The 18,750-nt window shown below is 47.3% G+C and overlaps 1 protein-coding gene across 1 annotated transcript in view; it reads right to left on the bottom strand.

The window, feature by feature from the left end:
- Tmem182 (transmembrane protein 182) overlaps positions 1 to 18,750 on the bottom strand; it is a 44,481-nt gene that overhangs the window by 8,383 nt on the left and 17,348 nt on the right. The window contains exon 4 of the mRNA XM_005400775.2: positions 11,038 to 11,175. Coding sequence (XP_005400832.1) covers positions 11,038 to 11,175 — 138 coding nt within the window. The remainder of the gene's footprint in view (positions 1 to 11,037; positions 11,176 to 18,750) is intronic.

Below are 18,750 nucleotides of genomic sequence, written 5' to 3'. Positions count from 1 at the left end.
ATTACTGCAATATGTCACATAAACAAGAACAGAAAAGGGAGGGATAAAATAAAAGGGGTTTTTTTACCTTATTATAAAAACCAGACTTGAAAATACATCCTGAGGGAAAGAAATTTAGCTTCAGAAATAAAAACATTTTTTAGAAAGATGGGCAAATTGTCAAACTTCTGTATTCTTGCCCAGAAGTACAAACTCATGTGTTGTCTTTAAAAAGGACATACTCATGTGTTTCAGAATTTTTTAAGAAGGATAAACTTGAGACTTTTAGGTACAGCTAAACTTCTACACGTGCTTTATTTTGAATGATGCAGATGGCAGGTTCTGGGAAGAGCTGTACATTCCAGGTGACCCTTTGGCCTCTTGTAGTCACCTCATAGACAAGTTCCGGGTAACCTGTTTCATCTGCCAAGAGGCATAGGAAAGTCCACTGAATCCCACAGTCAAAGATGATTACAAAGGAACTTTAGGGTGAAAAGAAATTTAGAATCAGAAAAAATTGTTCTTTCTCTACGTGGAGGACACACACACACACACACACACACACACACACACACACACACACACACCCTAGAGATGGGGCCAGGTTCTCAAAGGCCTGTGCCGAGAATTAGGAAATAAACATCATAACATTTGGGGCTGAGAGCATCAGGTTACTCCGGTGGCTATTTTCAGAGGAGGAAAGTGAGACGCGCAGCTGATTGTCTACCAAGGTCAAACGGCGTGTCTCCGAGTAGGATCCTGACAGCAGGGGTCGCACGCGAGGCGGACAGCGCCCCCAAACGCTCAGCAGCAGTACAGAAGCATCCCCAGGAAGCACCAGGGAGACCAGCTGGGTTCTCCAAGGTCCGTGGGAAGGCAGGGGTCCTAGAGACAAAAGCAAAGCCTGGGGCGTGGGTGTGTGGGGGCCAGCAGCTTCAGGAGAATAGACTGCCTACCGCAGTCTCCCGGAGAGAGAACAAAAAGGAAACTGGACAGGCAAGGGAGGTGGTTATACCATTTCTGATTCATCAAGAGAGATCTCACGCCCGTCCTCTGTCTGTCAGCACAACATCACTGAGCACAGCAGGGACAGCCTCCCCAGCAGGAGAGTCACAGACGATGCCTCAGTGGTCTTCAAATAAACACTGACTAAATGAACCCATTTCCATATTTGAAGCTACCATATTAAGCTCCAATGGCCAGAAAGTTTTATTAATGGCTAAGAATATCCCAACTTTATTATTTCTTTTCCTCGCTCTTTGAACATGTTCCTGCTGGCTTGAACCATAGGCAATACACACCACTGTCTCATGGTACCCGATGGGCCGGCCGTGCATGTACCGTAAGTGACTCAGAGCCACCCCGCAGCGAGACCTCTGAGCAGTTACGGCCCCAGCGTGGACGTGTGAGTCAGTGGGAATTTTTCACCGAGTAAGACATACCGATTTCTAGTGTATGGTTTCATGGTTCTGACAAATGTAAACGCCAGTGTAGCCTCAGCCTATTAACAATGGAATGTATCCCCACCCCAGCGTCACGCAGGAAGACTCAGTTTTTCCCATAGAACATCACAGAGTGAAATCACAACAGCGGGCCGTGAGTTGTCTCCAGTGTGAGACTGAGAATTCCCCTTGCTGTCCTCCTTCTTAGCAGTCCCCTCTGTTGCCAAGTTGTGCTCCGCTGTGTGACAATACCAGCGTATCTACCCGTTCATCTGCTGATGAACATTTGAAAAGTTCCAGGTCTGGAAATGATGGGTTAGCGTTTCCTTAGATTTTTTTTAAAAGGCAACATAATCTTCTTAGGGAGCCCCATGATGTGGGAGGTTGATAAAACACCACCAAGTCTCCCTGATATAATGGGTAGGGCTTGGAAGGGCGCCTGTCACAGACGTCTCCCTGTCCCCAACCCCAGCACTGAAGCAGCCTGCTCTGTCCTACCCAGGACACTGTTCTTTAAAATTTCCTTAGTTAGCTTTGTCAACTATCAGCTCACGAAGCAAAACTTCTGCCAGTCACTTAGCAGCGCTCAGTGATGGTAAGTTCCCAAGCGCCAAGAGCACCGGGTTGTTTGTGTGTGGTTGCTTTCATTTTCTATATTATTTTCTGAACTTTCATCATATATTATTTGAAACATAGAAAATGACATATAAATGGATGTTATGAAGCTTAATTGTAAAAGAAACATCTATGAAATAGAGACAAGGACCAACCTCTTTGGGGACTATCCCTCGGATATTTAGGGAAAACCTCTAGACTGAAGATCAAATATCGCAACCAACAAGAACATGCTAGACTGGGCAGGGGCTGACTGGGTGGCTGCAGGCCACGATCTCACCTCTTGGGACAGTCTCACAATGCTCCCAGCAAGTTGCTGTGGATGCCACTGGGATCCACTAGGATGATGAGATGCGAGCCCTGTGTTCACTGAGGGCGTGATACCACAGATTACGTTACAGGCTGCGCTGTGCCCTGTGCTGGTTAGCTTTCTGCGCTCCCAGCTGTCTGAAGTCAACTATGATTCAAATATAGTAAATGGAAAATACCAGAATTAAATAATCCCTAACTTCTCAAATAACTTCTCTCACTATTTCTTGTTCCAGCTATTCTATCAGTAGCTATCCTTATTAATCTGTTACTCTTCCTACTTTATAATTAGACTCTACCATGGGTATGGATTTAGGGTCAGTAGTAGCGTCTTGGTGGCCACATCCAGGATGAGGGCAGACTTTGGTAAGAGAGAGAATCCTTTCACTTGTGCCTGTATTTTGAAAGCACAGAGCACTGTTGTATTAAACAAAAGCATGATGAGGTGTCACAGTACTTGCAAACCTCTTTTCATATGTCTTAATTTAAATATGCTAGGAGCCTTCAATGTTGCAGGCTGGGGCCTTTCTCAGGGTCCAGGGCGCCCACACGTCCGCCGCTGGAGGGCGTGCAGGTACAATGCGGTGGCCTAGCTTTAGAGTTCTGCCCAGAGTCTGACACATACACCTGTCTTCCTACACGCTATTCGCAGGAGGAAAGGGAAGTCTGCCAGTCCCCCACTTGCTCAGGAATGACACTTATCATTATCTGGCAATATATGTTCAAAGTCACCGGATAAGTTTCGCTGCATTCATTAAAGATGAGACACTCTTTGTGGGAAAAGCAGCTACATGTTCTTAAAAATCATTTCGACTGTGTTTGATGCTGTAGTAATCAGTTCTTTCTTCTGCAGAGCTTTCTGTTATGATAAACTGATGCTGTTTTACATCCATTTTTCAGAAACTGTAAAATAACCGAAGCATAACGGCCAGCGCCCTGACTCCCTCTCTAGCCCCCATTTTCTCAGACATGCTTTCCACTCGTCTCCCTCCAATGCGTTGAGAGCCTTAATTCCTTCCGTAGTGTGACACCGTGAGCGCCCGTCTGTCCTCCCGTGATCTGCGTGGCACACATTTCACTGCACTTCTTCCTAGCTGCTTTACTCACCTCCTCCCTTTCAGTTCCCAGAGTCACATTTCCCTCTGGTCAGTTTCACTGGCATAGAGTATTGCACACTGGATTTCCCAGGCACTGGTGACCGCCTAGACTGGCATGATCATGTGCGGCCTTAGACATCTATATACTCCGTACTCTGGAGAAAGTCACCAACAGAATGTTCGTGAACGTTCGCGCAGCCCCACCAGTGAGTTGGGAGTAACCTGAGAGGCGGAGGTGAATCCACACTGACCAGCCGTTTACTGCAATAACTGAGCCTCAGGCTGCAGCCAAGGCACAGCCCTGGACGCTGACCATCCCGGTCCAAACCTGCCTCAGAGGCTACTGGCTAGAAAGCCTCAGCCCGAGTGGGTCCCTTCCTCCCATCTCAGTCACCTGCGTGGTAAACATAATGCAGACAACACAGTGCAAAGGAGCGGCAGGAAGGAGAGGCTGGGCCACACCTCGCACCCAGCGTGGGACACAGGATGCCTGAGAAGCACGGTGGGCCTCGGCTGCTCCTATAATGAAGCTTTGGCGTGAGCACCTCCGATGCCTAGCAGATACCGGGCCTCTCTGAAGTTTTCTAGAGCCTCAGCAGTCCTCCTGAGACCTGGCTATTTCAGGACTGGCCAAGAAGCAGAAGAATCAACTCGCCAAGAAGCCTCCTGGCCCTGAGTCTTGGGGAGGGACACAGGGGGATCAGTGCCACTGATGCCCCCAGGACCCATGACCGGGTGGCACCAAGATGGCACCAAGCACCCCACGGGGCAGTACTGAGCACAGTGAACAGAAGGGATGACCCAGACTGTGTCCCTTCAGGGGAAGGACACTTTCCGCCTTCGGCATCCAGCCCAGCAAATCTATGTCCCACCCCTTCACACAGCCCTGGAGCTAAGGGAAATGGAACTTGTTTCTGTAACATTCCCTTAGCCTAGCTCAATATTTCAGGTGAGCCTCTACCTAATCTCTACTTCTTCATTATGGTAAAGGAGAAAATGTAAGGGAGAAAACCTCTCATAAAAATTATAAAATTTCACCAAGAAGCCATTTACGATATTCCTCAGCCCTCACTACTAGTTATTTCTGAGCGAAGCGACTGGGTGGGGAAAGTGTGTCAGGGAAGGGAATATTTGCAGAGAGATTACATCCCTCCCCGCACCGCGTAAATAGTGGGTGCTAATGATGCCCACAGTTGGGAGAAGCAGAGGAAAGCATATGGGAACTCAGTCTGCCTCTCTGTGGTGCCGAGCCTAACTCCAGACCAGACACGTTATTTATAGGCCAGCGGGAACAGCGTGGTTTTACACATCCGAAAACTCCCTGAAATTAACGAGGAGGAATTACAGCCCATGATGTGTCACGTGAGCTGAAGCACGTAGCGCCAGGCCTGTAGCCCTCATTCTCAGAAGAATGGCGTACTTTATAGCGGGTGTGGGGAAGTGGGCATTCAAGGTTTTTGGGGAGAGGGGAGGTACCAGGAATCAAACTCAGGACCTTGCGCTTGCCAGGCATGTACTGTGCTGCCGATCTATATCCCCAGCCCCTGCATTCAAGTTTGAAGCCCAAGGGGCTCTGGAAAATCTTCACCGGTCTTGTTGAACTGGCCTCTCGCTCCCTAGGTTTGTGGGGGCAGAAGGTAGCTCGTGATCCATCCAGAATGTCCCCAGCAAGGGTGGACAGGACTCAGGACAGCACGGCTTTCTCTGGAGACACAGCCCCGCTCCTCCTTGCTTTCCTTGCTGCCCTGGTGCCTCTGGAATTCTTCCCTGGGACCTGGTCCGCTCCCTGGTGTCGCAGGCGGCCTCTAAGGGCCTCCGTGGGAAAGGATGCTAAGAGCCTGCTGCACATGCTGCAGCTGAAAATCACTGTCAGAGGAAACAATCTTCCTCAGAGCAAGAGAAGTAGGAGTGTTTTTCATAATGAAAATTCTTCAAGGCTCTTTCCTGTGTACTGTGGAGCAAGGGTGATGTCCTCTGGCACTTGACATTTAACAAGCTGCTAGGCGGGGTTAGAGAGCCCACATTAAAGTCTGAAGCAGAGTCCTCCCACCGTGCCCAGCGTCAGCGTCTAGACAACTTTTTAGGAAAATGCTGAGCTGTGACACGGCAGGGGCCATCCAGGGTCTGAGCGGGTCACTGCAGAGGTGCCAGGGTTTTGTCACATCTGGACAGGGACTGCACCAGGAGAAGCACATCTGGCTGGCAGGTGTGGAGGCAAGTGGTCTTTATGAACGGGGATTTCCTCCCGCACCCTCCCACCCACACCAGATGCAGCCTGGTACCCTGGACTCGGGGAAACTGCAGGCGCCGTGCCAGGAGTTGGGCTTCGAGTTCCCTCGGGAGCCCTCGGACAGCACACTGGGCCAGACCCGGACATTTCAGAAAGGCCACTGCTGCCAACTGAGACCTCGTCCCCAGGCCTGCCCTCCTCGACATCCACTCCTGATGTGGTCAGGCAAAAGCTGCTTATAGCTGCAGCCGTGGCACACTGACTTGGGCAGCAGGCACAGAGGGGGTGCGTGTGTGGCGAGGTGTGTGTGCGGGAAAGGCATGTATGCGGGGAGGTGCTTGTGAGAGGGAGGCACAAGCACAGAGGAAGTGCGTGAGCTGGGAAGGCCCACGTGACTCGCCTCCAAGCCGGCGTGCCCGCCTTAGCCCTCCCTGCTGCGACTCCCACCGCCTGGGAAGGCTCCTACCCTGCGCAGGGCCAGTCCTGCTGCACCCGAGCAAGTGTGCCTGGCCCGGCGGGACACCAGCGTCGGCATGCACATGCAATCACGCTCAGCCAAAGGGAAGCGCAGGTGTGCACAGCACCCACTGGATTTCCTTGCATTCTTCTGCCAGCACAGCTCTCTCACCTCATGGAGAAATAAGCATGGTTTACTAGTGACCAGCTGCAAAATCCTCTCACCTTTTGAAAGAAACAAAGAAAAAATACCCACGAGCCCCCCCTTCCAAGTCAGTCTCATATGCTGGAGATGAGGATTTTTATTCTCTTTGTACCCACTGCCCCTTTCCTTTGCTAGTTTTGCTGGTGCTGTTTTGTTTCATTTAACTTGTTTTTTGTTTTTGTTTTTGTTTTTTGCAATACTGGTGATTGAACCCAAAGATGCTCCACTGAGCTACTTCCCCAACCCCTTTTCTATTGAGACAAGAGCTTGTTAAATTGGCCAGGTAGCACTTGAACTTGAGATCTTCCTGCCTCTGCCTCCCTGGTGGTGGGATTACAGGCACAAACCGCAGCTCTGGCTGCACTAGTTTTTTAAGAGTGCCCCTATCCTACAGAGCATTTCTGCCCAGGCAGGAGGGATCAGGTGAGCATGCTGGCAGCACTGGTTTCAGGCTCTGTCCTGCACGGGAAGGGATTGTCTATGCATGCCGACCTCATCTGTTGTGGTCACTGGTGAGCTACGAGGTCCAGGAAGCAGCTGTCCTGAGGGAAGAGCACCGTCCCTGGGGTCACAGAACCGGGGACCGCAAACAGGTGTGTGCAGGAAGCAACCACGGGCATCCAAAGGACGAAGTGACAAAGGCATCCTTTGCTTCTGTGCCTGGAACAGGCACACCAACTCACACAACACTAACAAGGATGCGGCGGGGCCGGAAGCTCTTCATTCTCCACCCAGGTAAGATGCTGCCCACCTCGGAAGGCGCCACAGAACCCTTCTCAGGGCCACCCCAGCCCACCAGGTGGGATCAGGCGGCTGCAATCACGATGGCAAAGTGTTTCTACCCCGACGAGCCAGAGAAACGGCACACTGGTTTTGACTGCTAGGCCGCAACCCCAGGGTCACCGCACGGTGGGACTACGGCGTTGCTCTGTCAGGTATTTCTCAGGCTTCCGCACTCCTCGCAGTCGCTATGTTGATGTCATTTTGTACTCGGTTGGGATTGAGATTTTTCAGCACCGCTCTGATTCTCTCCATATCAACCCAAACATCCATGGGCCGCGCCCACCCACTCTGACACCCTTTGGGGTTGTCCTATCACATCCAATATCCTGCAGGAGCCAGAGCTGAGTTTTCTGGCCAGAATACAGATGTCAGCCCACGGGCCATGTTTCTCATGAGTCCACACTGAAAGATCCATGGCGGCTGCCGGGCCTATGGGGTAGTGACGGCTCGCTGAGACACAGGCTCGGGGTGCTCCTGCCTGACAACTGCTGTTCGCTCTGTCCAGAACTAACTCTCCCCAGGACACACTGGCCTGCCCGGCCTGAAAAGGACCTGCAGGGCCTGGGTCAGCACCTACCCGCTGAGCTGGCTCTGAGTCTGCTGGCCAGCCTGGGGAACACCATGGGCCTGGCCTGGCTGCCCTCCAGCAGCTGTGACAGGAGCATCTCTCTGCCAAATATGAAATGCCCCCAAACAGGCTTCTGCTGGTGCCCAAGAGCCGCTCCCTAGGTGCACACGCCCCGCCAGGGCATTTGGAATTTGTTCTGCCCTTCCCTAAGGCCATCTGTCCAAATGAAGTCTGGGCATATTTGTGGCACTGACAGAGCGGCCACAGCACCCTGATCCCCAGCCACACCTGTTCCTGACTTGCCAGCTGAGCAGAGGGCTGGCACAGGGCAGGCACGGAGGGTCAGATGGGTGATGATGAGGTGTGCCCTAAAACGCAGGAGACGGGGGGTGCTCGGCCCAAGACTCAAGGCCCTTTACTTCAAAAAACATCGAATCTAATGAAAGACAGCGATAGACTCTCAGTGCACGTTACTCCGTGAACAACTGCAGGCGCAGTTCCGGATGCCAGCTGGCAGGGCAGACACAGAGCTGGCTGATCGCCTCAGGACGAGAGGAATACTCCGTGTTTTCCTCGGAGTCCGGTAAGATAGCTGTCAGTTCCCATCGCTAAGAGCAGAAACCGCCTACCCACAGGATCAGCACAGGTCTATGACAGCGATGATAAGATTTTTAAAATCCTTTGGTCAATAGGTATTCAAGAGGAAGGATGATTTATTGGCTTTGTGAAGGCTGAAAGAGTGTGTTTGATGGTAGGAGTCTCTGGTAGATGGTCAAGCGCAGCCCTCCCTGAGTACAGTGGTCTTCCTGCTCCAAATACAAAGTGCACAGCAATACTGCATCTCCTGCAACAGAGCGGCTCTCTGTCTCTGTCTCTCTGTCTCTCTGTCTGTTTCTCTCTCACTTCTTATGAGATGAACAGCCATACACAAGCTGTACAGAATTGTGCCATCAAGGAAATGAAAGGTCAAACATGTAAAGGATGTGTTCTCAGCTGGGGAGTTAGCTCAGTGGCACAAGTGCCTGCCTGGCAAGCACAGGTCCTGAGTTCAATTCCTGGTACCAAAAAAATAAATATATAAAAGCTGAATTCTCTTTACTAGTTTAGTATTTTTCAAAAGAAGCTCCCAGAAGCCCTGGGCACCTCCGTGCTCCCAGGGGCCTTTCACGTGAAGTGCCAAGGAAGGGAGCCCTTGGTCCCTTAGCACAGGCTCCAGGGCATCAGGAATGAAGACAACCTGCTGAGCGAGTGCATGTGATCACGTGAGTACACAGCAAACGCGTTGCCTTCCTATCGAGTTCTCAGCCAAAGAGAATTCTTCGGATGCGTTACTCTCTCGCACAAATTATAAAATGGAAAACTGAACAACAATTAATTTTCAGTAGCAGTAAATGCCACATACACACATACCTTTACAGTTATAACAGTAGCAGTAAATCCCACACATACACACAGAACTTTCCAACAGGACCAAACCTAGCACCAAAGTCCTTTTAAAACAGTCCTACCATCCCGCATCACATGTTAGCAGTTACTGCTGCTCCTCCATGTTCCTTTATTAGGAGTTGGGATTAAAAAACACAGTCGGGGACTGAGAAGAAATGAATATTTTAGCAGAGTGCTGTGTCCTCTTGTCTCTGGGAAGACCATAGAAAAGGATGCACCTTCGCTAGAACTTTCAATGAAGCAAGGGCAGATTTGAGCAGAGAAAAACTATTCGGGAAAGAAGACAGTAAGAGATAGAAAGGGCTTGCAAGCCGAGGCGTTAGAAATTGTAAGAGCTAAGTGAAAGAAGCCAAACATGAAGCCCGTGGATCTGGGATCCATCCATGTGAAACATCCAGAGCAAGAAAGCCACAGAGACAGGATTCCTGGGGCTGACGAGGGGGGAGTGGGAGAGGGGACCTGGGGATTCTCTGCGATGCGATGAGAACATTCTGCAATCAGATTCTGATGACAGCCTACGGCCATACCATCCTGAACGCGCCCGGTCTCGTCCGATGGTGATGATATTTGCACAAGTCTGCGAATAGAATAAAATGCCACTGACGTATACATGAATTGCACGGGTTGTTTCTATCCCACTGAGGCAGGGTTATTAAATACTCTGAGCTCCATGGCTAATTCCAATGAAAGACAAGAGTTGAAAGGAAGAACAAAGGAAGACAGATGATTTAGGCAGCGCTTTTCTCCAAGTGATTTTAAAACTCTGTAACAGAGGATCCACATCTGATGGTTTCTTTTATTCTTTATGTAGAACTAAGTGCAACGTTACACCAAGACCACCATGAATTATGGTGGGCGACCCTGGGAGCTATCCTTGCGAAGATTATAAAGACAGTCAAACTTTCCATCCTACTCTCCGGGATCTGTCTCTAAGCTGTCACACACACTGTGACCGGACACCGCCCTTCTGATCTGACGCCGCAGTACAGCCCCGTCCTGGACCGCTTGTCCAGGCATACTGAGGTTCCTCTGCTTTACCAGGTTCTGCTACCTTTACGAAGAACAGCATCACGCTTGTATTTTCATGGTAGTCATCTAATTTTCACTTCCTTAAGATTAAATTAAAAAATCTTAAAATTCACAAGTTTTGCCTATTCAGTTATTTTTTTCTTTTTGTAGTATCATCATTTCATCAGGAATCAGACTGCTAGGAATGTTGACTAAACTACATGCAGGTTTAGAGAGAAGACAATATGTTTAGCTAATACGGATAAGCCGCAATTAAGAGAACAGAGCTAGGTGGAGTGGCACATCCCTATAATCCCAGCACTCTGAAAGGCTGAGGTAGGGGGATCACAAGTTCAAGCAACTTAGCAGCTTAGCAACATAATGAGACTGTCACAATAAATAAATGAAAAATATGTAAATAAACAGAAAACTGAATGACAATATAGAAAATGATTATTTTTACTTATGATAAATAAATCATAAGATATGTTTATCAAAATATGATCATAGGGTTGTCTTTTTTTAAGAGTATACAAAAAGTGCACCTCTATCCTGATACATTACGGGCAGATATATTATGACCCCTATTTTACAGATTGAAAATTAGTAGAACAAGAGAGACTGGGGCTCGTAGAGCTGGGAGTGTGTCTGTCTCCTCTACTCTCAGTATTCTCGCTGCCACAATGGGAATCAAATGACAGCCATGGACCCCAGTGGTGAACATGTGGACCAGGAGTCTCTGGAAAGCTGGAAGACAGTCAGCACTGCCGAAGTATTGAACATGAACATCGGTGCCATCCTACTGCTCAGACTGAAGCAGAGATTTCAATCTAGAGCTGGGAGCCATGAAGCTATGGAGAAAACCAACACTGTGGGGTCAGCCTTGGCTCGGCACATACCTGCGGCGATGTAGGAGCCCCCGCCGGCTTTGTAGAGCAGGTGGCTGGAGAAGGGGGCTGCACAGATGATCAGGAAACTGGCATTCACCACGGCCACCACCCCGAGGAGCATCAGCACTGCCCAGAAGCCACGGTAAACTGGAGACCCCAGAGAAAGGGGGAGAGAAAAACACACTTAGATTGTGGACACAGCCATCTGTCCTAGCAAGCTGCTCTGCCCATGGGTCCTGAATTATCTGTAACAGGAGTTCTCATCTGATGACCTTGGACTCAGAGATGTCCATGTTGGTGACCTTCAACGGCCCAGGTACTTAGAACCTGCATCCCACACATACCTCACACACAACAGGGTTCATCTCTCTGACCATATTTCCCATCTTGTAAGTGGGAATACCCAGAGTTCTTTCCAGGAGGGTTACATACACCTGTCTTACACCAAATGCAGACACAAAAAGCATTTACATTACTTACAAACACTACCTCATGTTTGTACAACAGAGATCCACTAAAAGATGATTAATAAATCAACCCAAACCCCTAAACACAAAGGACACTTTTATTTAGCTCACGGTTCAACTGGAAAATATTCTAAGGCAATAAAAAATGGCCAGCAAGACCACAAATAAAGTTTGTACAGCTCTGCTTTCTAAGCAGATCCAACACGTTATATCACATAAACTTAAGAAATACCACTTTCAATTAATATTTATACTCAGAGTGAGAATAAGAAGTTCAGGAGTCACTTAGTCAAGGACAAGCAAGGCTTAATGAATGGATGCAGCTGGTGATAAATGGACTGTGGGTTTGGTGATATATAGTAATCAAAAGAAAAGGAATTTTAATGATCATTTTTGAGCTGGATAATTACCACTCTATTAAACAAATTCATCATTTCTCTAAGGCCACCGCACTGAAATGAATGCTTGGTGGTGTAAATGGGAAAAGTGCAATGAAACATATTAGTCAATTTGGGGCTGCTATAACATGTTATCACTTTTTAAAGAAAATATAGAAACTTTATTGAAAAGCCAAGAATTACGTTTCTCAGCAAGCTTGCCTTCCAAAATGAAATACATCAATCTGCTCTAACCTTAGAGGAAAGAGGATGGGAAGGGAGAACATGGAGAAGAGAAGCTACCACAGCCGAATGGGAAAGGAAGGCTGGAGGATCCGTGTGGCTCAGCCCTGCAGGTGGGAAGGAAAGGGTGGCTTTCCCCAGGCACCAGCCCTGGCCACTAGGGCGGCTTCCAGGTCTGCCCAGCTGGGGAGCATCCTGCCGTTATGGGCTTGGCAGGGAGCACAGCAGTACGGAGATACAGCCGCATCCAAATGCACGGGTCCCGCATCTGAGGCTATAACCAGCCTGAGATAGAAAATACTTGAAAAGAAACTGCAGCTGTAATGGAAACGTACAGACTCTTTTCTTATCATTATACCCTAAACAGTACAGTAGAACAATGACTTATATAGCATTTGTATTCTGCTAGGTATACAGGAGGATGTGTGTAAGTCCTTTGCAAATTCCACACCATGCTGTGTAAGGGACTTGAGGACCTGCAGATTCTGGGCTCCACAGGTCCTGCAGCACATCCTTTATGGACGCCAGGACACAACTGGCTTAATGCTAGCTCTGAGTGCACACTGTGGGAGCAGAAGACTGTGGACCCAACATCTGCCAGCCTTGTCCTCCCAGAGCTCGTTACCTAACGGAGGGACCTGCACTCTTTATGTTCGTTCTCCTCATTTATAAAAAGCTTGGCCAGAGAGTTCAGAAGCAGCCCGAGGAATGAGAAGCCCATTGATCCCTGCTAGATCACAAGGAAACCTGGGTAAGAATAGTAACACCTGTCCAAGGAGGCAGGAATAGGAAGTGGATTGAGGAGGGATGTTAGACCTTAGGGAAAGACTCAGCTTTATAGAGTTTCTGTGATTTTGTTTTTTGTTCTTTTTTTTTTCTTTCTAGGTTTAGATAACTTAGGAACTGTGCAGAAAATACAAATAGAAAAAAAAAAAAATGTGATTTTGTTTTTTGTTCTTTTTTTTTTCTTTCTAGGTTTAGATAACTTAGGAACTGTGCAGAAAATACAAATAGAAAAAAAAAAAAAAAAACTTAAGGAAATCTACCCTTCTGTCCAGAGACACAGGAAGGGGGCTCCTTGAAAGTCAGAGTGGAGGATCCTCATGTTTATTTTTCTCTGTCTTGTTTTCCTTTTCAGCCTGCCTCTAGTTCAGCTTCAAACACAGCTCTACAGGCAGGACAAGGGCCCTTCATTATACAAGCAGGAATCTGGGTCGCGCATTTTCTCTTTTGTCTTGCTGTCTTCTTCCATGACATGATTGCATAGAACAGCCACCCTTTAGGAGGACAAAACTCTAAGAAAATTCAATCTTGTTGGCCTGAGACACTGGAGAAGGGGCCGTAGCAGCCAGAGGGTATGGAGGAAATCCACAGAGAGCTGGAGAAGTTTCTGAAGGTCTATGTTGGAAGCTGCACAGCACCATGCCGACCTGCAAGTTGTGCAGGCACAGAAAATGCCCAAAGAAGTAGCACCAAGTCTTAGAGAACTGAATTACAGTATAAAAACCACCTCAGACCAGATCAGGTTCTGAGTGAGCACACCCCAGACGTGCCACACAGGACAAACCCACGGCTTTGCAAGAGGAATTGGCATTGACATCTGCCAATTCAAAAGCAAAGGACAGAGCAAGAAGGCCCACTACTTGTTAAAACAAAACAGCAACAAATCCATACTCTCCAGAGAAGTGTGACAGTGGGCAAAGCCAGACACTGTCACATTCAAAGATGACTAGAACGCAAACTTGAAATTACCCAGTACACCAGCAACCACGAGAATTTGACAGATTCCCAAAGGAGCAGGCAATCAGAAAATGGCACCAACCCACAGACGATTCCGATGGTGAGTTACCACATGGGTATTAAAGCAGCTGCTAGGACGAGTCTCCGTGAATCCTCAACATGAACAGGAGAGAAAATCTTGAAGAGACACAGAGTCTATAACAAATTTTTTAAATCAGAAAAGACAACCTCTGAAAGTTAAAAATCCATGACAGAATGGAGACGGAAGACAAAAGACTAAGTGACCCTGAACAAAGAACAATTAAAAACTGTCCAATCTGAATAAAAGCAAGGAAGAAAATGCTGGGAAGCAGTGGAGTCCAGAGGCTTAGTGGATACAAACAGAAGTCCTCACATTTGTATCATTAAAGTTCATAGAGCAGAGGCAAGAGCAGAACAGTCATAAAAATAAAGGCCTAAATATCTTCCCAAATATGGTGACAAGGAAATTTACCCAAATAGGGAACTCCAAAGGGGATAAATTCAAAAAAACTTTCCTGGACACATAGAAACAGTCTAGAGACAAAATGGTCAAAGCAGTCTGCCTTCTAAGAAATCACTGGCCATGTTCTGTCAGTGTAATTCTCATGCTAAACGCTTAAAATATTACGACAGGGAAGCAGCCGCCCGCACAAAGGCAGCTGACGTTGCTCTCTGGCCCGCGACTTCTGGCCATGGTTCACGAGGTGACCCGGAATAACCAGCGTGAGCCCTTAGGAGCAGGGAGGGGAGGGCGGTACAGGTGGAGCTGGAAGGAGGCGCTGGGAGCTGGGTCGATACAGCAAGGATGCACCAAAGTCAAGAGCTCTGGAATTGGGAATGAGGATTTGCAGAGGGCAGAGAGGGCAGAGTAAATGTCTACATGGGGAAAAGAGAGGGTGTAAGAAAGAAAACTCATGGTGAGGGAGAGAGAGCAGAACAGGAAGAGGGAACAAATGTTCCCCACAGCTGCCAGCAGCTGGTCTCTGTCCTTTTCTCTGCTCTAGCAAAGTAAGCTGACTTTTGAGTGTGATTCCTCCTTGGTCAGAAGCAGGGGTAACAGATGGGTATTTACAGGAAGGGGTGGGGCTGGCTGCCCCTGGTCTGACCACACAGAAATTGCCTCCAAGTCAGATTCTTGAGTGTTGATACCACCGGCTTCATTTTCCTGCCTGTGCTTCTAATGCTGGATCCACAGTGCATACCTTCAAGCGTATTATACCATTTCTCAGATTTCCTGTTTTCTAGCTGATTACGTAATATAGTTTGTGTATGCAACACACTTTGATTCCAGAATAAAATGTTCAGTCATAATGAAGAATAGGCTTGTGGAACTGGGTAGAGGTTGGCCACTACTTAAAATAAAACTAAGACAGTCAGAGAATCTTCAACATGAAAGGAAGTAAATGCATGTACTTTGGGAGTCAAGTGTGATACTGAGGCTCCTTTGTGTATAGATGGGGCCTTGGTTGTCTAACAGGGAAGCAATATCTTCCACAGGTTCACAGTGAGGACTGAGATAATATGTGAGCAGCGTCTGCATGCAGTAAGCCTGCAAACACGTCTGCTGCACTTCCTGTTCGTCATCACAACTCAAAGCAAAACATTCATCAACAACACAGTTGACATTAACAAACATCTTTTAACCTGTGGCCTAGGATGGGGATATTCTACTACATATGTCAGAATATCCCTAGGTTTTCTGTGTGTGTGTGTGTGTGTGTGTGTGTGTGTGTGTGTGTGTGTGTGTGCAGTTTGTTTGTTTGTTTTTGTTTTTGCTTTTGTTTTTCCAGTACCGGGAATCGAATTCATGACCTTGCGCTTGCCAGGCAGGTGCTGTGCCACTGAGCTAAATCCCCATCCCCAATGTGTGCAGTTTGATGGAGGAGAGATATTACTGCCCTGTTAATTTTTTCTGTTGTTTCAGACTCATAGATACGGAATGCATCTCAGAGAACTCTGAGTTTGTTTCCTTATTCATTTACAAGAACCTATAAAAACTGTATGGCCTTGCCGCTGTTGGATTTGGACTATGCCAAGGAAAACATCCCTAAAAATCTACTTCATGCCATTCAATATTTAACTTAAACAATACTGAATTCCTGTTACAGGAAGCAAGATTCCTGGTACAGGAAGCAAGATTCATAATATTAATGGATTTACAGATAATCTGTATCAGCATAATTTGGGTTAACTAAAGGGAAGTTTCATCTAAATCTATGAAAAGTAATAAGTAAAGATACTTCTGAAGAAATTAAATTACATCGATTTTAAATAAGGAGGTCAACTGACCTGGCAATGCTCTCTGGCCAAGAGTTGAAGTGAGGGACCTGCTAGCAACCAGACTACACACAGCAGTTATATAAAAGGTTTGTCCTGACTTTATTTTCCTAACCAGTTTAAACCTTACCTGTGCAGTGTTACTTTCACCAATCAGCTACTTAGTAACTTCACTGTAGATCTAGACAGTCATCAGCTTAGGGAACACTGAAATAGGACAGGGACATATTCTATATACCATTTCATACTTTTACATTTTCCCTTGCACACAGTATTTTCTTGTTTTTATTTACAGTGTTCTGTCGTGTATTCATATGGAAAAAGTCAAGTCATTAGAGATCATCGAGCTTGTTAAGGAACAGTGCATATGGCATGCAAACTACGTTCCTGATGTGCCAGTTTAATTAAGAAAAAAATCCATAAGATAAAAGGAGTTCACATCTTTTTTTTTTTTTTTTCTTGTACCAGGGATCAAACTCACGACCTCACGCTTGCTGGGCAGGCCCTGTGCCTCTGAGCTAAATCCCCAGCCCCCTGGAGTTCACATCTTGATTATACCCAAAAGGCCAAATTCCAGAATGACATAAGCAGGGAGAGTAAGGGGTCATTTGTTAAGAATTCTTCATGGAGGAAACACATCGCCTAAAACCACAGGACAGTGAAGATCATGAAATAAAATGGACTATTAATTATGCATGTTGATATGTGTGCATGTGGAAGTGTATATGTGTGTGACTGGGGGTGTGCTTATATTCCTGTGGATGTAGAAGGTGTGATCAACAGTAAATGTTCAAATACAAATTTTAAAAATTACAATAAAAGATACATTGTCTTTACTCCCCTTTAAAACCCTCCCCCTTGCTTCAAACACGGATCCCATTGCTCTTGCCGCTTTGTGACACAGTTCTGGACATGCTCTTTCATGAGTGTCTTTTTCTGGCTACCTCAGTGTTCTGAGTCAACTGAAAGCATTTATGTCAATTTCCTATCAAATAAAAATACACTCCTCATTCATCTTACTCACTGCAGCTGGCCCCGTGTGACTTCTGGTTCTTTTTCAAAGTCACAGTGACTATGAAAGCTAAACATTTTGAATCCGTTCGGGACATCGAGGCACCATGACAGTGCAAATAAAGCTCAGGAGAGATGTCCAGAACTGCTTCACAGTGTCAGGAACAATGGGAGAAGTGTGTTGGAAATGTGGGGGAGTGTTTTGAAGTGATGAAGGACAATGTGTTTTTCACTGTGATGAATTTTTAAAACTTAAACATTCAATGTGTATTTTGATCACACCTGGTATCTCCATGCATGTGTTTGTGTATATCTCCGTGTGTCTGTGGTGTATGTCTGTGTGTCTCATTGCATATTTCTTTGTACATGTATGTGTGTGTTTGTGTGTCTGCATCTGTGTCTGCATGGGTCTCTGCAAGTGCATGTGTGGTCTGTGCATGGATCTCTATGTGCTTCTGTGTGTCTCTGTGTGTCTACATGTTTGCATGCTTCTCTGTATGTATGTCTCCATGTGTGTATGTGCATGTGGGAAGATTACCACAGACAGTAAACTTACAGAATGGGCATCTATTTTAAATTCCAGGTAAAGGTTTGGAAAAATAAAGTCCTACATTTTTATTTTTCCAGTAAGAATATAATTGAAATGGACCAAAACCTCACTCATTTAGGCCATGGGTAAAAGCAGCCTGAGCTTTAACTGGATTACCTTAGGACAAATCCCACTATGAGCCCTTCCCATCCACCCATCACTCAAACTGGTGTCTCACTGGGGACCCATTAAGTGCAGCCCTGCCAGACTCACTTGGCAGTGGCACCTTGGGGACAACTAAGCCACTGACTAAATTTAACAATGCATTCAGAGGGCTCCCTAAGACCTGGGAGCCAGGAGCTGCTAGAGTAGAGCGCGCCCTTTGCCCTCCCGACTCCATGTTAGCAAGAGAGAAGTAGCAAGGGAGAAGTCAGGCCAGGTGCCTGTGGAGGTGATGTGACAACTGTGGTGCCTGGTGGATGCTGGAACAGAGAAGCAGGACGAGGAGAGTGAGGACAGCCACCCCAAGTCTCCTGGGGCAGAGGGCCCTGAGGAGGAGGAGGAGAAGGAGTTTCCTGGAAGGTAGACTAGAGGAGCTCCCCACCGCTGCCACCTGGTGCATATGGGGCAGAGCAAACCCCGAGCTAAAAGGCAGAGAGGCCTCAAGTGCCATCCCAAAGAGCTGCCCTTATCACATGTGCTGGGGAGACAGAGGCTGTCCTCAGACACAACTGACTGGTGTTGGAACATTTTTCCAGTCACTCCAACTCGCTGCTGGGGGAGGGAAGCAGGAGAAGAAGGGGTGATGCAGTTGCTGCTGAAGTGAACGTGGTTTGTGTAGAGACGAAGGATGCTGTGGTATTTCTGTCCAGACATGTGGTGAGAATGCAACAAGAGCAGGTTTGTGTTTGTGTGCCCAGTGTGTTTCGTGAAGGATGACAAACATCTTCTTGACTCTGTGTATAATATACACAGCAAGCCCTTCTTACAGAGCAGTGTGGAGCTCAGCAGCATGTTCCGTGCACCAAAACAAAGCCCGCGCCCTGCCCTTCCCTGC

The sequence above is a fragment of the Chinchilla lanigera genome, unplaced genomic scaffold, assembly GCF_000276665.1.
Source record: "Chinchilla lanigera isolate Chin_1 unplaced genomic scaffold, ChiLan1.0 scaffold00069, whole genome shotgun sequence".
In the NCBI taxonomy this organism is placed as follows: Eukaryota; Metazoa; Chordata; class Mammalia; order Rodentia; family Chinchillidae; genus Chinchilla; species Chinchilla lanigera.
This window is presented reverse-complemented; position numbering and strand designations above follow the sequence as displayed.